The sequence below is a fragment of the Manacus candei genome, unplaced genomic scaffold, assembly GCF_025592945.1.
Source record: "Manacus candei isolate 608988 ecotype Guabito, Panama unplaced genomic scaffold, ASM2559294v1 h1tg000056l, whole genome shotgun sequence".
Lineage (NCBI taxonomy): Eukaryota > Metazoa > Chordata > Aves > Passeriformes > Pipridae > Manacus > Manacus candei.
Window position 1 is genome coordinate 1,960,363 of NW_026138104.1, and position 24,192 is coordinate 1,984,554.

At 37.5% G+C, this 24,192-nt stretch overlaps 1 protein-coding gene across 3 annotated transcripts in view; it reads right to left on the reverse strand.

Moving 5' to 3' along the window:
* Positions 1 to 24,192, reverse strand: part of CDK14 (cyclin dependent kinase 14) — a 313,070-nt gene that overhangs the window by 110,267 nt on the left and 178,611 nt on the right. For all 3 annotated transcript variants that reach the window (XM_051802182.1, XM_051802184.1, XM_051802183.1), the window contains 2 exons: positions 20,405 to 20,525; positions 11,608 to 11,701 (listed from right to left, as the gene is read on the reverse strand). In XM_051802182.1, coding sequence (XP_051658142.1) covers positions 11,608 to 11,701; positions 20,405 to 20,525 — 215 coding nt within the window. The remainder of the gene's footprint in view (positions 1 to 11,607; positions 11,702 to 20,404; positions 20,526 to 24,192) is intronic.

Consider the following 24,192-nt stretch of genomic DNA (forward strand, 5'->3'; position numbering starts at 1 on the left):
CAGAATTTGGAGAACATAGTGCTTACAGCTCCAAAAGGAACTGAGAGGGCTTACATTGAAACAATCCACGATGAAGTGTGCATGAATGACAGCAAATTTTTGGAAGATTGGAGCTATTTAACACCTGCATATCATGGTCCACTCTTTTTCTAAAAAAACAAAATAAAAACAAGCCAGAGGGGGAAATGAGTAACTAAATAAACAGGATATGCAAACAAAGGAAAATTTGCACAAACATACGACAGTGAGCTCCAGTACCACTAGCAGTCAATAATGATAGAGAGGAAGAGAAAGACTGGAGTTACAATTTTTATCCCCCACCCCCGATACACTAAGGTCTACAGAAACACATGGCCTGAAACACTGATGACACAAAGGCTGAATAATGATGAGGCATCAGATACAACAACAGTCAAATGACAACTTTAATTCTTTAACGTGAGCAACTCGGCTATTACAAGGCAAATCATAACATTTCAGAGATAAATTTTGAAGATCTGACCACATTAAAAGAAAGGTAGATGTTACACCAATGAAATATGGACAATCAACTACACCAGTTATCAGAAAGAAAAATCAACCTCTCAACACTGTAGGCACAGCTGATCTCTTAGACTATGTGAGGAATGCAGATGAGCAGCACAATGTTATTATTAAGCTAGTTAAAAGGCAACAAAAGAAACAAAACCATGAAAACATTAGCAAAAATAAATGAAGAGATGACTTTAGTAAGAAACAGATGTTTCACTATCCTTAGTTTTCCGCAACATTCACTGGTCTGACTATTGTTTTATGGAATAGGGTATTGCACAGATTTCATGGAAAGACCCATTAAACAAACAAAAGAGGATTTTTCCCTGGCTACAGTTATTACCCTGCCTTGAACAGCTGAGCAGCTGATAAAGCAATATGATATCAGCAGGACCTCATCCCTACCCCTCCCTTTCCAGGAGGAAGAAGCAATACTAGCACACTCTAACAAGCTGGTTCAGCAGCATAGCAATGTCATTAACCACGTCTCATCAGGCCAGAGCAGATTATACCAAAAAGTGCAGGATCTCCCACATCCAAATTATTAAGGCCTCTTTTGAAGTAAGTAGAGAAACATGTCGTATGGATGCACACCAAAATGAGACATGAAGGATACCTAAAGGATTGATAAAATCCCTGGCTGTTTTCCCTCTGATTTTCCTGAAAAGCCAGTTCAGTGATATAAAATTTATACAACTTTTGTTTCTCTTATGCAAAAAGCTCAATTTCCAGCTATTGTAAAACAATTACATTCAGGATACTCTGGGGAAAAAACCCACAAATACAATATGTTCTAAGATGAAAAGAGTTATAATGCAAATAATGCCATTTTGAAAAAGATAAGTAAATTCAGAATATTTTTAAATAACTGTAAAAGGAATTAAGCAGGCACTATTCTAAAACAATAAGTCCCTCTTTATGACAGAGTAAAGTTTAATCAAATTGAAAATTCACAAGTTCAACTGATTTCTCACTCATCAAAAGATACAGAAATTCAACCATAAAATTTCAGTGTTTTTAAGTAGATGGCTAAAAATTTTCTTTGATTTATCCTCATCAGGGCAAGCATTTCTTTTAGGAATTTACTTATGCTGTTCTGCTCCATCACTGGCGGGTTTGAGAGTTTGCACCACATTTGGACCATGTTCTGCCCTGAAAAAGCTCTGTGAAGAATTCTCATTATGGTCTTACAATACATATTATTAACTTTCTCTGATGTACTCAAAAACAGAGCTCAATTGCCAGAAATGCAGCTACACAGTGATATACATGCACATTATAAAGATAAACAGTGAACACAGGACATTTTTCTTCCCATAACTGACAGCAAGAGAATCCAGTTCTGCTTTGCCCTCCAAGTTATTTTAAATGGAGCACTCAGAAGACTGAGGAAGGAAGAACTAAAGCACAAGAATAAAACATAATACTGCATATGTCAGAACCTGCTCCATTTATTTCACCCTAAAACAGCTGAGAATGCCTACTGCATTAGGATTCAAGTCAGGTAATTCTCCTATTCTCAAACTCTTATGAGGCTTCTTTTCTGACATTTTCTTATGAAGTAGAATACATTTCATTTCTATAGCGTTTTTGCATTCCTTTTCCTACTTTCTAATACTAATTTTGTCTAGTACTTTTCAAATCAGTTTGAAACTAATGCAGCTTCTTTTTCCTGTTGGCTAATTTTCTCTTAAAATGAAAAGCAACCTAGACAAGGTTATACAAATTTTTAAACATATGAAAATTAAATGCCTAAATTATTTAACCATAGCCATTTAATGAACTAGAAAAACAGCTGTTCTAATCAAAGTGTATTAATGCTTGCCCTTGAAAATTGAAGCCTGTTGAAATCACTAAGCCTATCTCAAAATTTACATTTAGTTATAGAAAGATACTGAGGATTAGCAGCTTGTGTAAATGGCAGTGATAGTTGAAGACAATCTTATGGCAAGTGCTTAGCATCTTGTCAAATTAATACATAGTCTAAGGCACTGATTACTGAAACACTGAAACAGGTATTAAAGTCTACCTTTATGCAAATTAGGCCGACTGCAAATGGTACCTCAGGCATGTGCATGGGCTGAAGGAGATGTTTCCCCCAGACAACAGAAAAAGCTATTTACTTTTACCAGTTCTTAAGAGGGCAGAAAAAATCAGCTATTATTCTTGAAGTCTTTTAAGAAACGTGTGTAGACAGGCAAGACGTATCAATCTTAGATTCTCATACCCCATCTCTAAAATCATCATCTAAAACTGCTTCACATTGATTTTTAGAGATTTTCAACCTTAAGGATGTTTCAACTTGAGCTACAGATTATAAACAAAAATTTTGGCCGTCAAGATGCTCTTCAGAAAACCCACTTTTGGCATGCAATGTGAAATCAGACACAAGTAAAAGAAGAAAGGCAAAAAAGAAGATTCAAGTGCATTAAATATTGTTCCTTTCTTTACAAAAGAGAAAGCAATGAGACTATTTGATGCCTGATTGTTATCTTCCCTAGTAAATAAAGCCAGCATATCAGAGCAGGTTGATGAATATGCCTGTGTTTTTTTTACAGTACAATATTGTCTTGCAAGATAAGTTTTTGGATAACAGACCAACATTTTTGTTTAAAATGGGCTTCAGCTGCTTTAGTAATATGCACAAATTGCTTGCAACTGCTTTTCTGTTCAGTGTCACCTGCATGCAAATATGTTTGCAATTACAGCTCCACAACACTTGTGGACACAACCTGCACAGAGAGGGATTTTACATGGCAAATAAGTATGGTGTACGGGGCCAAGAAGTAGGGTGCCTGCAAAGATGTGCATCAGTGTAAGCAAACAGAGCTGCACTGGTTTACATCAATTACTGATTTACACCAGCTGAGTCTCAGCATATTTTTTTTCAAGGTATTGACTGTAACTACCTGCTCAAAAATGAGAGGCGAGTCTAGAAAAGAAACAATGCTTCTGTAGTGAGTTTCTGTGGCTGGGTTTTGGTAGTGGGGTGGGGAGGCTACAGGGACGGCTTCTGTTAGAAGCTGCTAGAAGCTTCCCCTCCAATGTCAGCTGGCTCCAGGGTGGGCTTCCTGCTGCTGGCCAAGGTCAAGCCAATCAGGAGTGATAGTAATGTCTCTGTGATAACATATTTAAGAACAGAAAGTTATTGCGCAGTGAAAATTCCCTCCAGGGAAGAGCAGAGTGAGAACATGTGAACAACAATGCAGACACCAAAGTCAGTGCAGAAGGAGAAAGAGGAGGATCTCCACATGCTGGAGCTGAGGCCCCTGCAGCCCGTGGTGAAGGCCATGCTGGAGCAGGTGGATGCATGAAGGAGTCTGTGATCCCTTGGAGAGGCCCAAGATGGAGCAGGCTTCTGCCCGGGACCTGCAGCCCATGGAGAGGGAAGCCCACGCTGGAGCAGGTTTTTTCCCAGGTAGTATTTGTGGCCCCTGTGGGGGACCCACACAGGAGCAGCTCACTCGTGAAGGACTGCACCCCATGGAGAAGTGACTCACGGGACAGCAGTTTATGAGGAACTGTTGCGTGAGGGATGGACTGACGTCAGAGAGGTCTCTGGTGGGAGGGACCTCATGGGAAGCAGGGGAAGGACTCCTTTCTCTGAGCAGCAGCAGCAGCAGAAACAACAGACCATAACCCCCATTCCCCACCCCCTGTACCACTGTGGGGACGGAGGTAGAGTTTGGAAGGAAGGAAGAGTGGGGGGAAGGTGTTTTTAAGATTATTTTACTTCTCACTCTTTTGCTCTAATCCTGTCCATAATAAATTTAATTAGTATCCCCACTATGAGTCTGTTTTGCCTGTGATAGCTATCAGTAAGTGACCTCTCCAGGCTCTTAACTCATGAATCCCTCACGTTTTTTTTCTCTCCTCTGTCCAGTTGCAGAGGGGAGGGAAAGAGTGGCTTTAGTGGGTACCTGGCATCCAGCCAGGGTCAACTCACTACAGCTTCCTTACAATTATAGCTCTTTTCTAATGACAGATAGTAAAGAAACATTCCAATTCCAAAGTAAACCACAAAGCCATTGTTTTCCATTGAACCACGTCTTAATTTGTTTTCTTTTCCTGATAGCCAATTACTCCTCATGTTTTGCACTACCAAGCTGACAATAAGCCAAGCTCTTCAATGCCAGCCCAGCCACGCTCAGGGTTTTGCTTAGAATTAGCAGGCTGGACAGGAGCATCTTGCAAGCAGATGACACCCATGTGCATCAGGTTGTGTGACTGGCTGGCCTAAAACCCAGCCAGCCCTTGAAAGACAAAGATGGGGTTACATATTCATTAATTACTTCCTCTCTTCCTCTTCCCTCCTGCTACCAGCTGGTAGATCCCTTGGCAAGTGTCCATAAGACACTGGTCAGTATTTTTATGACTTTAAACATGGATGAATGGGAGGTTATGTGTCCCCTTTTCCAAAAGAAATGTTAACAGAGTGTGGGATACATATGCCTTCTTTCCTGACACACATAGGCAATATTCCTCTAGAAAATGTCCTACATTTTTACAAGATTGCTATTTTTAAATTCTAGGCCTAGTTTGTTTGCCCAGTACCATATGGGTTTAATGATATCAGGCAAAGAACAGCACAGACTATCTCTACTCAGACATGGTGAAAATGGGAGTTCTTTATGAAAAGTAAACACAAATCAGCTCACATACCTTGATCCGTGTTATATGGGGAAAAGACTACCCATGCAGTGATACAGAAAACAATATAGTGCAGTAGGAGAGCAAAAATTGAGCTAAAACTCCTTAAAAAGAACTCTTAAAAAATTACCAAAATCCTTTACAAAGCATGAACATATAGAAGATTTAGTTTGTTTTTTAAAGTTAATTTTAAAGGTTAATTTTACTCATACTTTCCTAGTTTAGAATTACCTTCATTTGAAGTTTGGCATAAGACATAAAGCCCAGAAAGGAACCTTATAAAAGCAGTATCAGTGCAAAACCTGCAGGCAACTACAGTAAAATACTGAACAAGTGCTAACAACTTCAAAGAGAAGACCCACAGGTAGAGAAGCCTGTTATTTATTAAATTAATTTCAGTGATGCTGAAGAGAAGTGAAATATTTAGCATATTGTTATTATAAAGCAAAGGAGAGGTAGATTTATTAGCAGGATTGCACTTCTCTTATTCTCCCTACATGCTGAGTTATAGAAGATAGAACTCAGCAGTCAGGTTTCCATTTAATTAGTTTCAAACAAACCCCTTCATTTTCCTCATGAAGTCATTGGTGGGAAGAAAATGGAGAGAGATGAGAAGAAAACAGAAAGTTCTCCCTCTAAGCAAGTACTATCCATATAACAAAGATGAAGACTCTTTCTCCAACCAGATTCATAATTTTCACCATATATGGCACCATAGATGCCATGCCTACACAAAATAAATTTCATCTCGGGTCCAGCCTCACAAATACATCTGTTCCATCAGAGATAAATGAGCTGTTTTTCAGAGCGAAAGTATTTACTGAGTGACAGAAAAACTTTTTTTAAATAATGAAACAGAAATAAAAGAACAGTAAATTTGATTAAGTACTTGATTACACAGAAAAACTTTAAAACTCAATGGTTTAATGTACTCCTCCCTTGGATTTAACATTGCTAGCTTCCCAAAAGATGCAATTAATACAATGTACCAGAAAGCACGTTTTCTTTGGGTCTGTCATAAGCTTAAACGCTCTTAAACAATATTATTTCAGGACATCAGTGACACAAAGCAAACCTCCAGATACAGAATAACAGGGAGAAAGCTCTGCAGCTTCACAAATGCCTGTTAACATCAGAGTCATGGAGGAAACACTACTAGCCTGCATTGCAATAAACAAGACACTTTGGGCTTATCATATATACCTGGATGTGTATACATAGGTGAAAAAATAATATTGCTAGCCTTCTAAATCTTCAATAACAAAAATAACACTTACATTGCCAGTGAAAAGGAAAACGTCATTTTTCATAGCTATCTGAAATAGCAAACCCTTGTGAGTCTTTGCTGAACAGTTCCGTGTAGAAAGCTCACATTTCTGGTGTCCCCCTTTGGCATATCAGGCTGCTGGGCTCAACAAATGGATATTGTTCTCTTTTAATTACTTTTTAATACTGTGTGTTATGATACCCAACAGAGCAATAGCATCCAATACCAGAAAGGAGTCCTCAGCTTGTTTGATAGGCACCTCAGGAAAGACAGAAGCTTCTGGCTGCAAATTTCCACTCCTGCTGTGACATGTTACCTGCAGCGTGATGCTCCTGCGGTGCGCATGCTTCCCGGAATGATGTTTGCAGAGTGAATGCCCATTTACAGATAAAACAGCATCTAAATGCCATTGTCCTGCCTGTGCAGAGGTCTACAAAGTATCAGAACTCTTTGTGCATTATTCTTGCAGTGAAATCTAATTTGCAGTGTAGTTGGCACCAAGACTAAAGTTCAGCCAATGCACAGATTATTCCCTTATCGGGAAGGCGTCAGAGCCTGGGAGGAAAATTCACTTTGATCTATAGCGGCTCTCAGAAAGCTCACATAAAATGGAAAAGACAGAAATATCTCCCACTTAAAAAAAAATCTCTGCAGAAGAAAAATTGAGCTAACATAAGAAATTCAACTCTGATCTGGTTTGAATCTTTAAGAACAGCAAGTATAAAAATACATCCTTATATAAGAATGAGAGCTGTAACCAAGTTGCTACGTCCAGTGTGGTTCAGCATAAGGCATGCACAGGCATACTGCAGGCTGCTCAGTGTAATCAGCTTTAACACTCAACTAATTCATGCTGATCACCACCAGATCCAAGGAGCTGTCAATTCTCCCCAGTACAGGGCTAACTTGAAGGCATTTGGTGCAGCTTTTACTTCTAGACATAATTAAATTTTATATTTACAATGGCAGGTTCTCCTTGATCAGAAAACCTCAAAGGTTGCATATAGAGTATGCTAACAAATGATCAACAGAAATAAACTACTGATAAAGATCTTAGCTATTCCATATCAGAAGACAAATGCTATTTCCCAATTTTCTGTAGTATTAATTTGATTCAACAGATTGCCTCACATATTTTTCCCGTTCTCATGGTTTAACTGCTCAACATGTACTTGATCATTGAAGCTTCATTCTTGTCTTGTGCACATATTACAAGACTAAACAGAAATGCTGAGACTACTGCATCACATTATCAGTCCATCAGACTTAGCACCTTGCAACAAAACCTCAAGCTGCTTGTCTCAGAGAATGGTAAAGCAAAGAGTTTGCTGGAAATGATGACGATACATCATTAGTATGATACTTAGAGGCAAAAGACTTGTTAGGTCTTACAGGCTGTAATTACAACAACTAGCCACAGAACAAGAGGAAATGGCCTCAAGCTGTGCCAGGGGATGTTCAGGTTGGACATCAGGAAGAATTTCTTCACTGAAAGGGTTGTCAGGCTTTGAAACTCAGGGAGGTTGTGGAATCACCATCCCTGGAAGTGTTCAGGAAACAACTGGACATGGCATTTAATGCTATTGTTTAGGTGACAAGGTGGTGTTCAGTCGAAGGATGGACTCATTGATCTTGGAGGTCTTTTCCAACCTTTATGATTTTATGATTTAATTTTATGATTTTACACTTTACTCTCTCATTTTCTATGATGCATTTCTATCCAGAAAGTAACTTGAGTTTCAATATGTAGGAAAAAAGCAGGAGTAAAGATGTAAAAATACACTGATAAATCAAAACATCTCTGCATTAAGGCATTTAATTCACCACTAAACTTCTTTGAGAAAGCAACCTACTTATATGTGTGATTCCCATTTTATTTGATAAGTATAGTTTTCTTAAAAGAGGTTATCAACACTTTTAAGTATAGGCGGAGAAAAGAATTCATATTATCAGATCCCAAGTATGACAATAAAAACTTGCAACCTGCTTATTCATTAACATGTCTAAGTGCTGCTCCAATTCTGAGAAGAGATCTTGTATATAAACCCTTGCTATTTTATTGAGACCTATGGCTGTAATGGAACCTGAGAATGCTTTCTATAAACAGCTGCTGTAACAGAAATAATCAGTGTATATTATCATTTAAAAACCCACAAATTGAAACAATAGAAGTCAGGAGAGACAAGTTTAAAGAGAAAAGTCCTTAAACAAAACTGAAAGATCAACCTCTGTTCTTAATGTATTATATACAATCACTTAATTAAGCCATTATGAAACATAAATAAACATCAATCAGAATGAGGAAGAAACATATGTGGTATGTTGGGTTGCATCTACTTTTGCTATGTAGATATGTGAAGAAGGCCAGGGGCAGAGATACACAAAAACATTTAGAGACACTCTCTGACTTCATAATCGCTAAAACAGCATACACACAATGTATTTTAATTTCATTTACATAATAATGGGCACTATACAGTAGGAAATCAAACAGATTTTTAAACTGTTATTCACGTTAAGTTTTATTTACTTTTCCTTGCTACTATTTCTTAGCATTTTGTGACTTTCCTACTACAGTACAACCACTTCCCTAAAAGCCTCCAGCTGCAACCTGACCTTTTACATACTATGGACATGTAGCTGTGACTAATAACAATTAGCAACAGATATGACACAGATTAATATACCTTTTGTTGCAAGTTATGTATTTCAGAAGAAGAAAAGGATTACTGGATTAGTGTGAAGGTGCACTGTACCTTACGCCATTTTTAGAAGACAACCCTCTGTTTCAAGAAAACCAACACTGGAGAATGTTGAAAACATGAACTATGGGAAAAGTTTGTGGAAAAGTCTTTTACTGGTTGATCTGTTTCTTTCCCAGCTGTGTAAGTACTCACTGTGTGGGAGTTAATTGTATTAGTTATCTGGTAAAACAACCTGATTAATTTTGTACTTCAGTGCTATTAACTACCACACTATACATGATTCATTGGGGAATTAATGAATTTAATCCTTCTGTTCAAATACAAAACCAAACAAGAATAATCCTTTGTTTTATAACTTTTAATAGATAACTTAAATTCTTAATGATGCTTAGAGTACATTAGGAAGGCACTCACTGAAACTATTTAGCTAAGAGTAACTAGACACTTCCATTAGAAAGCCTAATTAATTGGGATTTAAAAATTAACTCTGATTTGCAATGGACCATAAAACTATCCAGTCCAAAATTTTATCTATTTATTTGAAGGTTTGCAACAGATCAAATTAAAGAAACATTATCAATAAATTATCCCTTGTTATTTCAGCGCTGTTCTCAGTATTTGCAGCTGCAGTTTTAAAACAGAATTTTAAAAAATGGCAGGCTTCAAAACGCATCCTAGATTATATTTATCTTGGCATTTTAACACACAAATAATTGTGAGGAGAGAGAAGAAAATGGAAATATACAAAAGGTTTACAAAAGGCTTACAAAAATAGGTTTATATGATATATCTATTACTATCACTTTTCTGCACTGTATCATGCAATCTCATATAATACAGTGCAAAAAAAGGCCCTCTTGAAGGAAGGGATTTCTGCTGTTAGAAGTGCCCTTAATTTCCACAGCAAAAACAGTCACTGAGATTTTACCGCAACAAATGAGATGAAGTCCCAAAGAGGAATTTATTAGTTACAAAATTTCACATTCTATAAATAAGGAGAAAATTTCAGATGAATAAATGAGAAGCATAATAAGTTAAGAAAGCAAAAGATGGAAACTGGCTCAGAAGTTGCTAAGCTTAAAATACACCAGCTGGCAAACAAACAAAGCAATGAGACACGTCACAGGAACTTCTCGGAAGTGCTGCTCCCGGTCTATGTTGTAGCACAGCCATTTTTCCATAGCACAGAATTTTCAGGGTATTAGCCAAGAGGGCAGAATAACAGAAGATTTTACAGAAAATTGGTTATTTTTATATCACAATCAAATAAGGTCTTGTTTTAGAGAAGTACTTTTTATGAGTCATTCATAAAAGCAGTTGCTAAATTCCCTGATGTCCCAACAAAAGAGATGTAGTACAAGCAACTTTGAGTAAAATGAAAATGTAAATTTTTTAAACAGGTTATGAAAGACTTTCTTTATCTCCCCGTGGGCCAAAAATGAATACCAAATAAATCCTCTGCACTTAAAATAAATGACTACTTACAAAATCACCTTTGAAAGCAACGGTATGATTCTTTTCTAAATTTGTGGTTAGAAGCAATCCAGAGATTACCATGTTGAGGGAAGATGCTGCTCTTGCAATATTTTCCCTGATGGCCACCCCACAGCACCAGGAGCCACTCTGGCTCATCTGGATGAGAAGTGGCTTCCCTGAATAAACTCACTCCACAACAGCAATGCTCCCAGGAGGCACTGGAGTAAATACAGACCTTGACAGGGAGTCAAGAAAAGTTATTCCTGAGCCTTTTGTAAGGGAATTGCCAAACCCCGAGCACAATGGAAGAAAGAGCAAATGAAAATAAAACCCCAAGCAAACAAACAAAACCTAAAATCCACAACCCTGGGAAGAAAAATGTGTAAGTGATGACTACGCTTGAGACAAATTAGCTCTTCTTTCACTCCTAATGTGGATGTATTATCAGTGCCTATGAGCAACCCACATACCTTATTAATGGCCCAGCCAGAGCCATTTACTACTGCAGAAGGAGTAGGCAAGGACTCCTGCTGAACTTTTACAGTGTAATTTCAGATTTCCCTTTCCGTTTCTCATTTTGTCTCCTACCTTATTTTTCCTTCATATATCTGTCTCACAACAAATACTTTCCATTGACACTACAATATTAGTAGAATATTAATAAACCACCATCCAGAGTTGTTTCCAATAACTTGCAAAGTGAGGATGACAAACCAGCTGGATTTCCACTACCTTACATTTAGAAAACTTCTTCCACAATTGAATAAAAACCTTTATTTTTTTAAAAAAAATATTGATTGAAAAAAATTAGAAACTGAACTTTTAACACAAAATATGTCAAGTAAGCTTGTGGACTAGGCTTCTGATCCTTGGATCTATTCATAATTTAATTCCTGACACAAAGAAATATGCGAACATTTATGAATCTATAATTTGTTTCATTTCTTAGGTACATTACTTCAGCAATAAAGAACTCACCAGAAATATCCTTTCAAGTTGATCCTGAATATCTTTCATTCCCGGAAAAGCAGCGACCCCTTGAATCATTTCTACAAAGATACAACCCACTCCCCTACAGAAGAAAAAAAAGAAGTATGCAATGTTAGAAAGATTTCTTATAGACCAAGTAGCTAGCAACAGCACTTTTGCATCCTTTACCAGCATTTAAATAATATACAATTTTTTTAATTGATGGCAGGCTGAAGGACAAACCTGCATTTAATAAAACCAGTGAATACAAATGAACACTTCTCAGGTGCTTGAAGGCAAGTGTAGAGGTAGCAGGAATCTGATTCACAGATGTTGAGACCAATAAAGGCACAGCTGTTATCTCCATATTAGTGCTTCCCAGCAGCACAGTCATGCTCCCAAATTATTTCTGAAGATGTGTGAGAGTGCGCTCTTGGAAGAAGCTGAATGGGGACAGGATAATGACAAGGAAGCACACTGGAAGGGCTTGGCATAGGAGGAGAACCTGGAAAAAGGTGAGCAAAAAGGAAAAGAGCATGTGGCTGCTCAATCACGGAACTAAGTTAAGCCCAAATGCTGACAACTTCAGGGATGGGCTTGCTTGGACTTTCTTCTCCCCTTTGACAGCATAAACAAAAGTAGTTCAAAGCCCATAGCTCTGGGAGGCTGCTGACCCCATTCCCCACAACCTCTGGCTGAGAGGTGCTGCAATGGGCTGAGAAGACACGGACTCCCTCCTCTCCCCGCCATGACAGTCATCTCCTTACAGGTCCTGTACTTGGTTTGTCACAAAAAGTACTTCACACAAGTTTCCCTCATCCCACTGAGTTAAGTCAGTGGTAGAAGTACTGAGAAATCAGAGGGAAAAAATATCTGAGACACACTAACTAGAGCACAAAAGAATAGATCCTCTAACATGGAGGAGAGCTTCTGTGACTCTAACTCAAATTCCAGATAACCTGTGAACTTCCTGCATCTCAAAAGGAAAACAAATTATAAACATTTGCACCTTTTCTGGATGAAAACAGCTCAAGAGTTTCTTGTTCCCTCAGCAAAAATAATCTTAAGAGAAAACATCCCTCTTAGCTACCAACATGATGGAGAATTTTATTATATACTTTAGCTTGTTCAATTACGTTTTTCTGCATATATTTTTTCCACAACTTCCATGTGCAAATACCTACATATACTGTACCATATCTGTGTAAGCAACCACCCAAAATCCCTCTTCATTCAAAACAATAACAGGTTCAGACCCCTAAACCATGTATCAAAATGAACTAAGAATTTGTGAAACTAACTATGGTACCACCCCCCTGAAATTGAAAGTTGTGTTTCTGTGTCAGAAAGTCACAGCCATAACCTCTAACTTAACTTTGGTTTTAGAAGTAAATTATTTGGAATGTACTAATTACATACCTTTTCATTGCTTAGGCATCATGATGATGGATTCAGAAAGCCGCATTTACTTTTAGGAATATGTGTACATATATTGATGAGGAAGTGGTTCTAGAACAACTTAATGAAAACAAGTTGCATATTTTCATTAAGGCTGGGGTTGAGCATTTACAAATGCCACTGAACTAAGATTATCAGCAGATTACCTATGCTTTATCCATTTCTGAAGGCTTTGAATAGTACCAACCAATGAAATAATTTTACATTCTAGGACAACGAGAGCTGGTAATCAAATTTCTTGAAGAAGAAAATGAAATATACATCACTATTTTCTAATTCTACATCCCCAAGGCAGATCTATATTAAGTAAAGTTTCTCTTCAGGCATTGATAAGTAGAAGAAAACTTTGAAAAGCACAGTTGTGGTCAAATTTTAGAATAAATTAGGTTTTTACAAAAGAGAGGTTAAAATTTATGTTCCATATGCTTCTGCTGGTTACCAAATGAACTGAATTGATTAAACTGCCATTCATCATTTAGTCTGGTTAGTGCTTCATTAGGCACAGATAGGCACAATATATCTTAGTCAAATACTTACAAACATGATCAGCATCTCAGGCAAGGAAAAATTCAAGATTTCAGCCAGAAGCCATTTATTCAAGATGAGCAATAAAACAATTGAATTTAGACCAAAGAAAAGAGGATTAGAGTTCTATTCTTGCAACCAGAAAACAGGCTTTTGATTAAACCAGTTGTATCATTTGAGAGTACGTACAAATCTGCAGAGAATCTTCATCTAGCTGTTTGAACAGAAATGCTATAAAGGCAGCAGGAAGATTTTGCCAAATTTTGTATTGTTTTACATTATTTATAAATTTTTCCACTTTTAGTGGTTCTGATACAAGTATGAGCCAAAAACCAAGTAAGAACTGCAAAAAACACTGAAGAAAAATTTCCTGCTTGGAAAGAAGAATCCTATTATGTGTTTTGGACTCTTGTGCAACCTAGTATATCATTTAGTCCCAAGCTGAAATGAAAGGGTACTGCAGTTAAATAAACCCTAATACAAAAATCCAGAGGTTATTAAAATCATTCAGGAGAGAAACACAGACATTCAAGATTTGAGCTGGAAGATTGCTGATCCCTTCAGCCCACTTGAAAGTTAAACTTATCCTTCGTTTCAAAGGTTATGGTGTTTGGCACTTTGATGAATAAGCCAACAGAAAGGGAAGCTTAAATGAATAGAAACAAAAAAATATAATAATAATAATACAAAAAAAGTAGGACACTGAACTAGGAAATGGACAGAAAATACCCAGAAAGCCATTAGAGCACATGAAGGCTTCAAGATGGCTGGATGGCATTTTTGATGTCCCAGTGGTATCCGTGAATTTCAGGCTCACAGTAAGTAGAAACCTGAGTCTATAGTAGGATCCCTGCATCACAAACCATAAGGGCACACACTTTAAATGAGAAAAGAGATAAAGCATCTACAAGGCCTTGAAATTTTGTCTTGTTTTTGTAGACCTCACAGACTTTTAAACAGGTTAGAGATATTTCTGAGCAAAGCAAAAACTATTTTCATGCCAGAAGAGCTGGTTTGTGAGGAAAAATTAGGAAAATGATGTCATTCTTGGCTACAAGAAAACCCAAGGGACAGGGAGAACATGATGACTCTGTACTTAAAATTATGCAAAAGGAAGAACAGGGACAACTGATTAGGATTTTAATGGTTCCCAGAACTGTAGGTAGATCCAAGGTAGTATAACCAGAAATAGCAGAATGTGTTTAGGAAATAAAAATTTTAGGGTGAGTGATAGGGAAATGCAATTAACAATTGTGCTATACCTCAGCCTCCCAATGGACTTGAAGCACAGTTACAGTTGTGTAAAACTAGACAAGCTGAAATACTTCAGAATATTCTTCAGGAAACAGACTTGCAATAAAGAGTAGGGTGGATAAGATGATCTCACACACCAGTCCCATCTCTAGTTTTGATGACGCAAAAATTCTTGAAATATGAAATACAGGCTTTGATGTGCATCCATCTCCAAGGCCGTGTTATTTAGGTGTAATGTGTGCATGCTCAGCATACAAAAATATTGTCATGCAGCACTTGAAAAATAATTTTTGACAAAAGAACATTACCCTAACATATTTCAATGTATTCAGTTCAGATTTTCCTACTCTCTTTATAGGACTTCTGAGTTTGGATAAATAAGCCAAATGCTGCAAATTTGTTCATAGATCTTTCCAATGCAATGGCACAGGATAACCTTGCAAAGTAAAAGTGGCAGCCATTTAATGTTGAAATGGGTGGTTTACTCTCTGATGACAAAAAGCATAACTAAACCCATTGAAGTATTGATGAGACCATATGTGGCCATACCATATAATATCGATCTTCTATTGTCCTGCTTAATTTCCTTGGACTCTGGCTGTCACATACAGAGTAAGAATTACTAGCACAGCTAAATGAGTTACTCTTGCATTTGAATTGACATAGTAAATGAGCCTGTAAAAATGAAGCTGAATGCCTCAGGAACCTGCTTTTATTTTTTTTTTCCCTGCACAGCTTTTATAGTTCAAGAGGGTACTCCTTTAAAATTAACTAACTTACTGGTGGGTTGGTTTTCTATGTTTGGCTTAAGAGTTCACATTCCTGTCTCTGTGTAACAAAGATCCCTATTGCTACAAGAGTTTCCAGCCTATATGTAATTGAATACTGTAAAAAAAAGCATAACAGCTCTGGTAAGGCATAATATATAAGAGATTATAAGGGTTGTTTCCTTCAGTTAATATTATGATTTTTCTTGATGGAGCCATAAAAGAGACTACAGACACACTCCAAAATGAGGAGCTGTTTCCAACCCAAGTTTTAGTTTATACTTGAATTGAGAGTATAGAAACGCTATATTCTTACTTTGTATGTTTTAAACTGTTGAACTTTCTGCCCTGAACATATCTGCCTTCTAGCAGGCTCAGCACAGCTGATAACATTCAGCATGGCCTTCACGGTGAAGACCTGTGCTGGATCTTCACATATTGTTTCTATCTGGTCATTAAACCTGCATTCCATGTGCAGCATTTGGAAGGCATTTTATGAAAACCAAGTAACTGCTTTCAGCAATCCCCCTGGTGAGATTTCTGAAATTCAAAGGAACAGTCGAGTTTTCATTCAAGTTTCACAAAGTACACAGAATTTGTACTGTTGAATATATCAAAATTTTAAAAAAACAAAACCAATAAATAAAACAAAACAAAACACAAAGCCCACACACATTCCCACTCCAAAACCAGCTGATTTATTTTTTTATATAATTGTCACCAAGATGTAGTACTGCAGCCTCTTCCATAAAATCCTAGTAATATATAACATATTGGAAGCGTACAGAGACTTTTATTTTGTCTGATTTATTCAGAAAAAAAAATCATGTTCCTATATGATCCTGCTTATAAACAGAACGAAGAAAACAAATTTTGGGGGGCAGGAATGAAAAGCAAGGGACTTTTGTCTCCTTAGCTGACAAAAATCTGATTTAATTCTAGAGTGGCACACTGCCAGAATACCCACAAATGCTGAATTTGGTTGGAATTTGTCTTTCATGACCATTTCTCTTTGATAAGTGAAAAATAACGTGATGGACGATACAGTCTGATAAAAATACAGCAGCAATACGACAAACAGATTGCAGTTCTCACATGAGAAGCAATGAGTGAATCAGAATTTCTCTTCTGTGATGACAAAAACCATTAAAATTTCTGCAGGAAACAGATGCAATGAATGAAAACTGATTTACTTGAAAGCATGATAGCTCAAGGTATCTCTTTACAGTCAGACTTCAAGTAATTGTAATTACAAGTGACTAGAGTGCTCATGTTCTTGCCTGTGTCACAGAGCTACCTAGAATTAAAAGTTCCAGAAATTTGTTTTGCATTGTAGCAATGCTCAGTTTCTACATTAAGAAATACTATGTTCATGAAGGATAGAAATCTACATGATCACTTTTTGCAAGAATTTTTCTGTTGAACTCACTTGTTCAGTAAAAGCAGAGTGCAAAATAACCTCAAGAAAATACTCCACAAACTTAAGCAACTTGAGATACTGTCCTGTTGAATGCGTTCTTTCTGGTTTTCTTTTTGCATCCAGATACCTTTATAAGATAATTTCCTTACACACACGAAACATATTTCTAGCAGTGAAAAAGTAACAGTAAATCTGATGTTCCCAAAGGATAAAAGTAGGTTTCAGATAGGAACTGAAATGCTCTTTCCATAACTACAGACCCAGACAGTTTCCTCCCAAACAGCATTTCTATGAATTTGATCCTACAGAATTTTCCAGTCAAAAGCTAATTCAGCTTATACAACTTTTGAAGAGCTTACTGACAGCGAGAGAAGTTTAATTAACAATAGCTTGATAGTTATTGCTATATCACCTTAATACCATAATCCTACACATCAGGATTTCTTAGGAGTGGAAGTCACAATCCTGAAGAACATCGAGGGCAAAAGAGCTAATTTCCCTTATGCTCTTTTCTTTCTCAGGCCCCAAGAAGTATTTCTTGAGGGCGTACTGGGACTCCTGCTCTCATATTTCTCCCACTGCAAACTGTTTACAGGAGAAACAGGATAAAGATGCCTTTGTAAGATCCCCTGTGTAAAAAACATAATTTGGTGCACCTGTGTCTATGACAAGATCCATTTTTATGTAATGAATATCTTAGTTACTGTGGCAGGTCTTCATTGGTCAAATATTCATGAAAGCAAGTACGGAATTACAGTAAGCACTCAAATCCACACTCATAGCAGCCTATGTGTGAAAAGCGGTGTGTTCTTGAAAAACACAATTTATTTTTCTAATAATGCGATAGAAAAATTCCATATGAAGAAGTTTCCCTGAACTAAGATCAGATTTGAAATCATGTATAAAAAACAATGTTACAAAGTTACATAACAGTGACTTAAGAAGCACTTTTGTAACATTTGACTGGCCTAAGTTTAATTTATTTCTTCCGCAGCAATAAACATAGCTGATGTTAGTTAATGAAAATGAATTTAAAATATATCCCAGCCCATAACTGCTTAGGTTACCTGTAATGTGACTAAGAGTGTATTTTTTTAAAAAAGTGAAACAAGGGAATATGCAAAAAAATTTGCCAGCTGTTAGAAAACACAGTTTAAAGCCAGCTGCACTTCAAAATAAAATATCCCTAGTGACTTCTTGATGTAAGCAACCCAGATGTAGCAGCAGCACATGCATTACCAGAATCAAATGGATATAATAACCTGTTTAAATTGCTTCATTTACTAATACTATACTCTTCCTGTAAGGAACAAATAGAATAGGTTCATTTGGGGATTTTTTTCCCTATGTTTCTGTGTTACTTATGTATGGGTTTTAGTAATCCCTAAACCCTTTATGTGTTGAAGCCTATTTTCCTTGCATTGACTTTCAAAGGACTGTAAAATTCAAGGATTAGGGCAAGTTACACCAGAGGCAATGCAAAGCCATTTTCCTAGCTACTAGTAAGTCCTCATCAAGAGGGAAAAAAAAAAAAGCAAGCTATATCAAAGGTTATCACAACTCTTTGATGCAGTCATGGGTAGTATAATACAGTCACATAATGCTGCTGTATCAAACGCTGTCAGCAGTAAATCACAAAGCCCACCATTGATTTCCATCAGCAGCCTGACACCACTAATGCATGTACGTCTTCATTAATATTATTTTATTGCCAGTGGCTATTTAAAAAAAAAAGAATGCTGGAGAATGTAACATTGCATGTGGATCATTAGCTTTTAGTTACTATTCTAATTCTCTACACCAGCAAATGAAGTGTAAAAATAGCCTGCAGCCCCTGCCACCTGCTTCCCAGCCACTGTCCAGGGGTTAATATTTGGACTCTTTCTTTATGCAGCTGGTCTTCTACTCAGTGGGAGCCCCACTTTCTGTTCCTGGGGAACAACCATGAAATGTTATTTATCATGGCTATAGCAAAGGCCCTGTGTCTTTTTTTTTTCCTCTAAATAGAGGAAACAGCTGTGCTTTCTACCTCAGCATTATTTAAATATTTAGTGAAGTGGCTTCCTAGTTTAGTCATCATGTAGATCATCAATAATGACACAAGAGTGCACACACTATCTGCCATAAGGACATAATGCCAGTAATTGCATAAAAATGCTAATGCTACAAACACACTTTTCGTAACAAATTACCAGATTATCTTGGAATCTGATGGTGGGCAGGTTTCTCTGTGTCTCCCTTCCTCCCACTCTGGGAAGCCACCAAGTGGTTTTAATATAATTATGGCTCAGCTATGTACAACCATTGTGTAAGTACAGCCCCAAGCCTCTCTGGGCTCCAGCAGAGCTCACTATTGAATGTGCCAAGTAAGCATAAGTGACCTTAACATGCAACTACACCTCTCACAATCAAACTGGAAGTGCTGTCTCAGATAACCCAGAAAAGCATAGAAGTAAAAACCTAAACCTCTTCTGCCAAATACAATACACATTTGCCCTAATCTGATCTCTGATGTGGCAGTAGCTGAGCCTCTACACAAATTGCTGCCATGTGAAAGAAACTGTATTGCTGGGGCTTTTTTCCCAAGCTTTTCGTAGTTCTTCAGTTTGCACAGGGCAGCAAAAATATTGTAAGGGCTACAAATCAAGTACAAGAGGAATAGGACATCATTCTTCATTTGAACCAAACAAACCACCTCTGTCCCTAAGTACTTGGGTCTTTTTTAGGCCTATATGAAATGCTCCGTGCAAGAGGACATCATTTATGGATATCACAGAAGATGTAATTATTGTGTTTTCCCCCAATATTCTTGTGTCATTTTCTCAGGAAAAAAAATAATAACCTGGATTGCTGAAGTACAATTTTGAGTCCTTCCTCAATCAAACTGCCAATCCTCAAATCAAACTGCCCTTCCAAACCTTCAAGTCTAAATAAAATCTGTAGCTTTGTAAAAAAACTATTCAGTGATGTATCACACTGATTTACTGCTAACAAATACAGCAGATTAAGAACTGAGGCTATATGGTCACATCCAGAGAATTCAGGTTTTCTCCTTGCTACAGGAGGCCATGGTGAAAGTTTATCTACTGCAAAACAAGTGTCATATCACATGAAAATACTGCACTAAGACTACAAAAGTCAAGCAATAACTCAGTGTCTTGCAAAGCACCAATAGGTCTTCTAGTGTCATACCAACAGCAGGTACCAGCTGCGAATCGGTGGGGTGGCAGGAGGGGATTCCTTTAGGGAGATGCTGGGTGAACCACATGTACTACTACACACACGTTTTTTAACCTCTATCACTAATCTCACTACATATTTGCTTTATATGCCCAAAAAACCCAAGAGCTAAAGCATCTACATCATCATCATCTACACTTACCACATGTCAAGGCAGGTGGAATATTCTGTTGATCCCAGAAGGACATCTGGAGGCCTGTACCATAGGGTTACCACTTCATTAGAATATGTATGACTGGGGACTGATTTAGCTCTTGCAAGACCTGTGGGGTAAACACAAATAAATAAATGTAAACAAAACAAAGAAAGAATTTGCTGTATAGTTACAATCCTAAAAGGATATCTGAGCACACGTAATGTGAGGGCATGTTGCAAGCGTACTTTTCTTCTACTACTCGAGTAAGTTACTTAATGAAAAAACATGGTAGTATCTATCATTTGGTACCTGGCTAAACAAAGCTGTGAATATTATGAAGGGACAATAAAATATGCTTTTCATAATGACAACCACAGGCCCAGGAGAGATGCAAAGATACATGGTGGTATACCTAAACAAATAAGCAGGTATACCTAGACAAATAAATAAAGATTTTAATTGTCATTAACTGCTCATCCTCAGGCATTGATATCCTTTGATTTCAGAGTTTTTTAGAAAAAGGAAATTATAAGGAAACTCCCATACAAATGATGCCACAGAGGAGATTTGGCTTTTTAGGGAATCCTGAGGAAACCTTCCACAGCTTACACTGCAAACCCTAGCTTGCTTATTCAAGTTTATGTTTGAAAGCTGTAGACACACTTACACATTACCATTCAAATAAATATTAATATTGTAGTAATACACCAGAAAATGGTATGTGAAAAATTCTTCTCTCTCGACGAATGTGTATTGGCAGTGCACCAATTTCAGAAATCATTTCAGTGAAGTCTGTGGCCTACTGAAGATATACTATTTACAATAATTGTCTTTTAAGCTTGTCAGTCATTTAAAATAATTCACATTACTACACAACCATAATCTACCTCATGTAAAAGAGAGATCATCATATGCTAAAACCAGCAGTAGAGAGCACACTTTTGTAACAATGTTTCTCCTGCAGAAGATGCTCTCCTCCAGAAAATGGAAAAACATTTTCAGGGCTAGAGGTGACTGTTCCCATTACAGGCCTGCAAATGCCTTTTCAAATTATCGGCTCCTAGCTACTACCTTGAGACCCTCCACTCCCTTGTTGGGAACACTGGACATGCACAAGTAATGGAAATCAGGAGAATGCACTACTGGGTGCTTTTTTGTGTCTTCTTGAACTACTGATTTTCCTTTCACAAAACAAATGAAATTACTAAAACAAAAGGTCATGTTTTATACCTTACAGAAACAAGAAAACAAAGTCATACACTCAGAAAGAAATAACCAACATGAGAATTCTCAAAAGAGTGCAGATGAAGAGTGCTTTGCCCCTTTATTCTTAATACACTGGAAAGGCTATTTAAGAACAGTTAGTGAATATATCTCCATAGTAATGATGGCAAATCCTGCCAGCAGATTGCATTATCAGCTGATTATAGCAGTTAGACCACTGTAGAGGAATAATTTGAATTGTATGCCATGATTTCTTCTTTAAAAAATCACATTTGAAACAAGAAAACTCATTTTTAAAAATGTTCAGACCTCCATTTCTTTTACATTTGTGCACCTGGCCACCAGCTTGATGAATAAGTTGGCTGACAAATACAACCCAAGGTTGGCCAGGTACAGCCCCAAAGAGGTCATATCATGTGCTCCACAGTGCCTCTGCCTCTAGATTAATGTTTTTGCTAGTGAACAGTTCTTATTCCTAGCACACAGAACTATTAACAAGCCTGAGTTTCTGAGCATCTATATTCCATGTGACTAAACTGAAACACTATTCCCTGAATTTGTGGATATGGACCTAGTATTATTAAGCAATATAAAAATTATGAAAGGATTTGAGAATTCTGGATATTGAATGACTCCATCCTTCTTTGCCTGCCTGAGCCCTCCCTGTTAGTCTTGTTTGAGGAAGACTGAAATTGGTTGCAAACAAATTCCTCTCTAATCTTCTACCTAGCTCTGATAAGAGAAGAGATGTAAGCAGGCAGGGGAAAGGCATTTTTAAGAAGTCAGCAACATCATGTGTTTTGGGGAAAACTGTCAAAAAACTTTAGAGCTTGTGGGATGAAAAATGAACTCAAATTTCCATAATACAAAGCTGATGATTCACACATTCCAGAAATCTCCCATGTGGAGATAAAGGAGTCCTCAACTTGCCATACCAGAAGTCACACTGCAAATAATACAATATCCAAGCTTGCCAGCCAGTTTCTGCCACTTTGATGGCCAGGACGGAGCTTTGCAAGTGTTATAGTCAGCCCAAGCACTCCTTTCCTCCTCTTCTGTGACTGTTCAGCACGGAACCAGTCCTCCCATCCTGCTGGGAATGCCATCCATGCTGTTTCCTCAGCATACTGCTTGCTTCTAGATCTCCTCCAACTCTAAACCATTCCAGGTTAAGTAAAATCTATCTGATTTTCAAAGGATGGCCCTTTTGGGCTAATCCCAGCCTATTGTTTTTCTTTAATACATTCTTCACTCCCAAGACACAATGAAAGTCTCACTTGAGGTTCGCTGCTGCATCTGGTTTCTCGGTTATACAAGGATCATCACCGAAAAGGAGAAACTTATAAACAAAACCTTCATTTGTAAAAGCGAGTTGAGGCCCTACATTGGCTTTAGACATCATCACAGGGTTTAAGAGGTGTGCTGGTTTGTGGGGAGGCTTATGGGTACAAGCCATATGTTTTCAGTTGTGGCCAATTGGTTTCCTAGTTGGGCACATACTGCTTTGGAAACTATATGGCCCAGTGGAAAGCAAGAGTGAACAACCAAGGGAAACAGTCACAAAAACTAAGATTAGGAAGGGGAAAATTTGGCACAGTCCCACTGTTCAGTCAGTTACTACCCCTCTGCAGGACTCAAAGGACCTGAATTAGGCAAATGCCTTGGAGGAATTGCTTTCTTTCAGGGAGGAAGCAACCTTTGCTTTTTCTGAATAACGCTCTGTATAAAGAAGGCATTTGCAATTTTAAACACTTTCACTCAAAGACTCAAAATTAATGCAAATGTCTCTCATCGCACTTGAGACGTGAAAAAATACTCTCATCTTTCAGATATATTTACAGTATAGAAAAGAATGCTACGAAAATATATATGTGAAACACCAACATGATACTACATTTCTTGTTTTGATGCTCCAGATGCAAATAGATGACAGTTACCAGGGTTTTCTCAGATATCCTTCTGCAAGAAAATTTGCTACATATTTTATACCCCTTTTCACATCTAAATATGCTTACTCATGCAAAATTTATTTAACCACATCCTTCAACTGAAAAAAAAATGAAGGGTAGGATTAATTAGCACAGCATGTTCGATCACTTTCTTTAAGGGTTCCCTGTCTGTTTCCATGGTTACACTACAGGAAGAGCGACAATCTCATTTTAAAAAGACAGAGCTTACAGGGGATCATCAAAACTTCAAACCTTAATGGCCAGTGTACATAAAAGCGAAAAGGTAAATGAAGGATCACCAGGTGAGTACTCAAGATTTACATATTGCTGCTCAAGCACTTTTTTGCCTGGAAAGGTGGAGGAAGGACCTCCTGACAAGCAGTGAACTCCCCTCCGCTTCCTGTGTCGCCTGAAAGATAAAAGATCAACACATGTCCTGCTGTTGCAGCCTATTTTGAGAGAAGTAATCCAAGCATAAGGCCCACTTATTAAAATTAAGGTCGTATCAGACCCACTGGGGAACTTCCATGTAATTACAGGACGGACAGACACTGTTCCATGTTCTCCAGGGACTGTGACCATCATTTATCCAAAATGAAAAACGAAACTGTTCTGATGCAT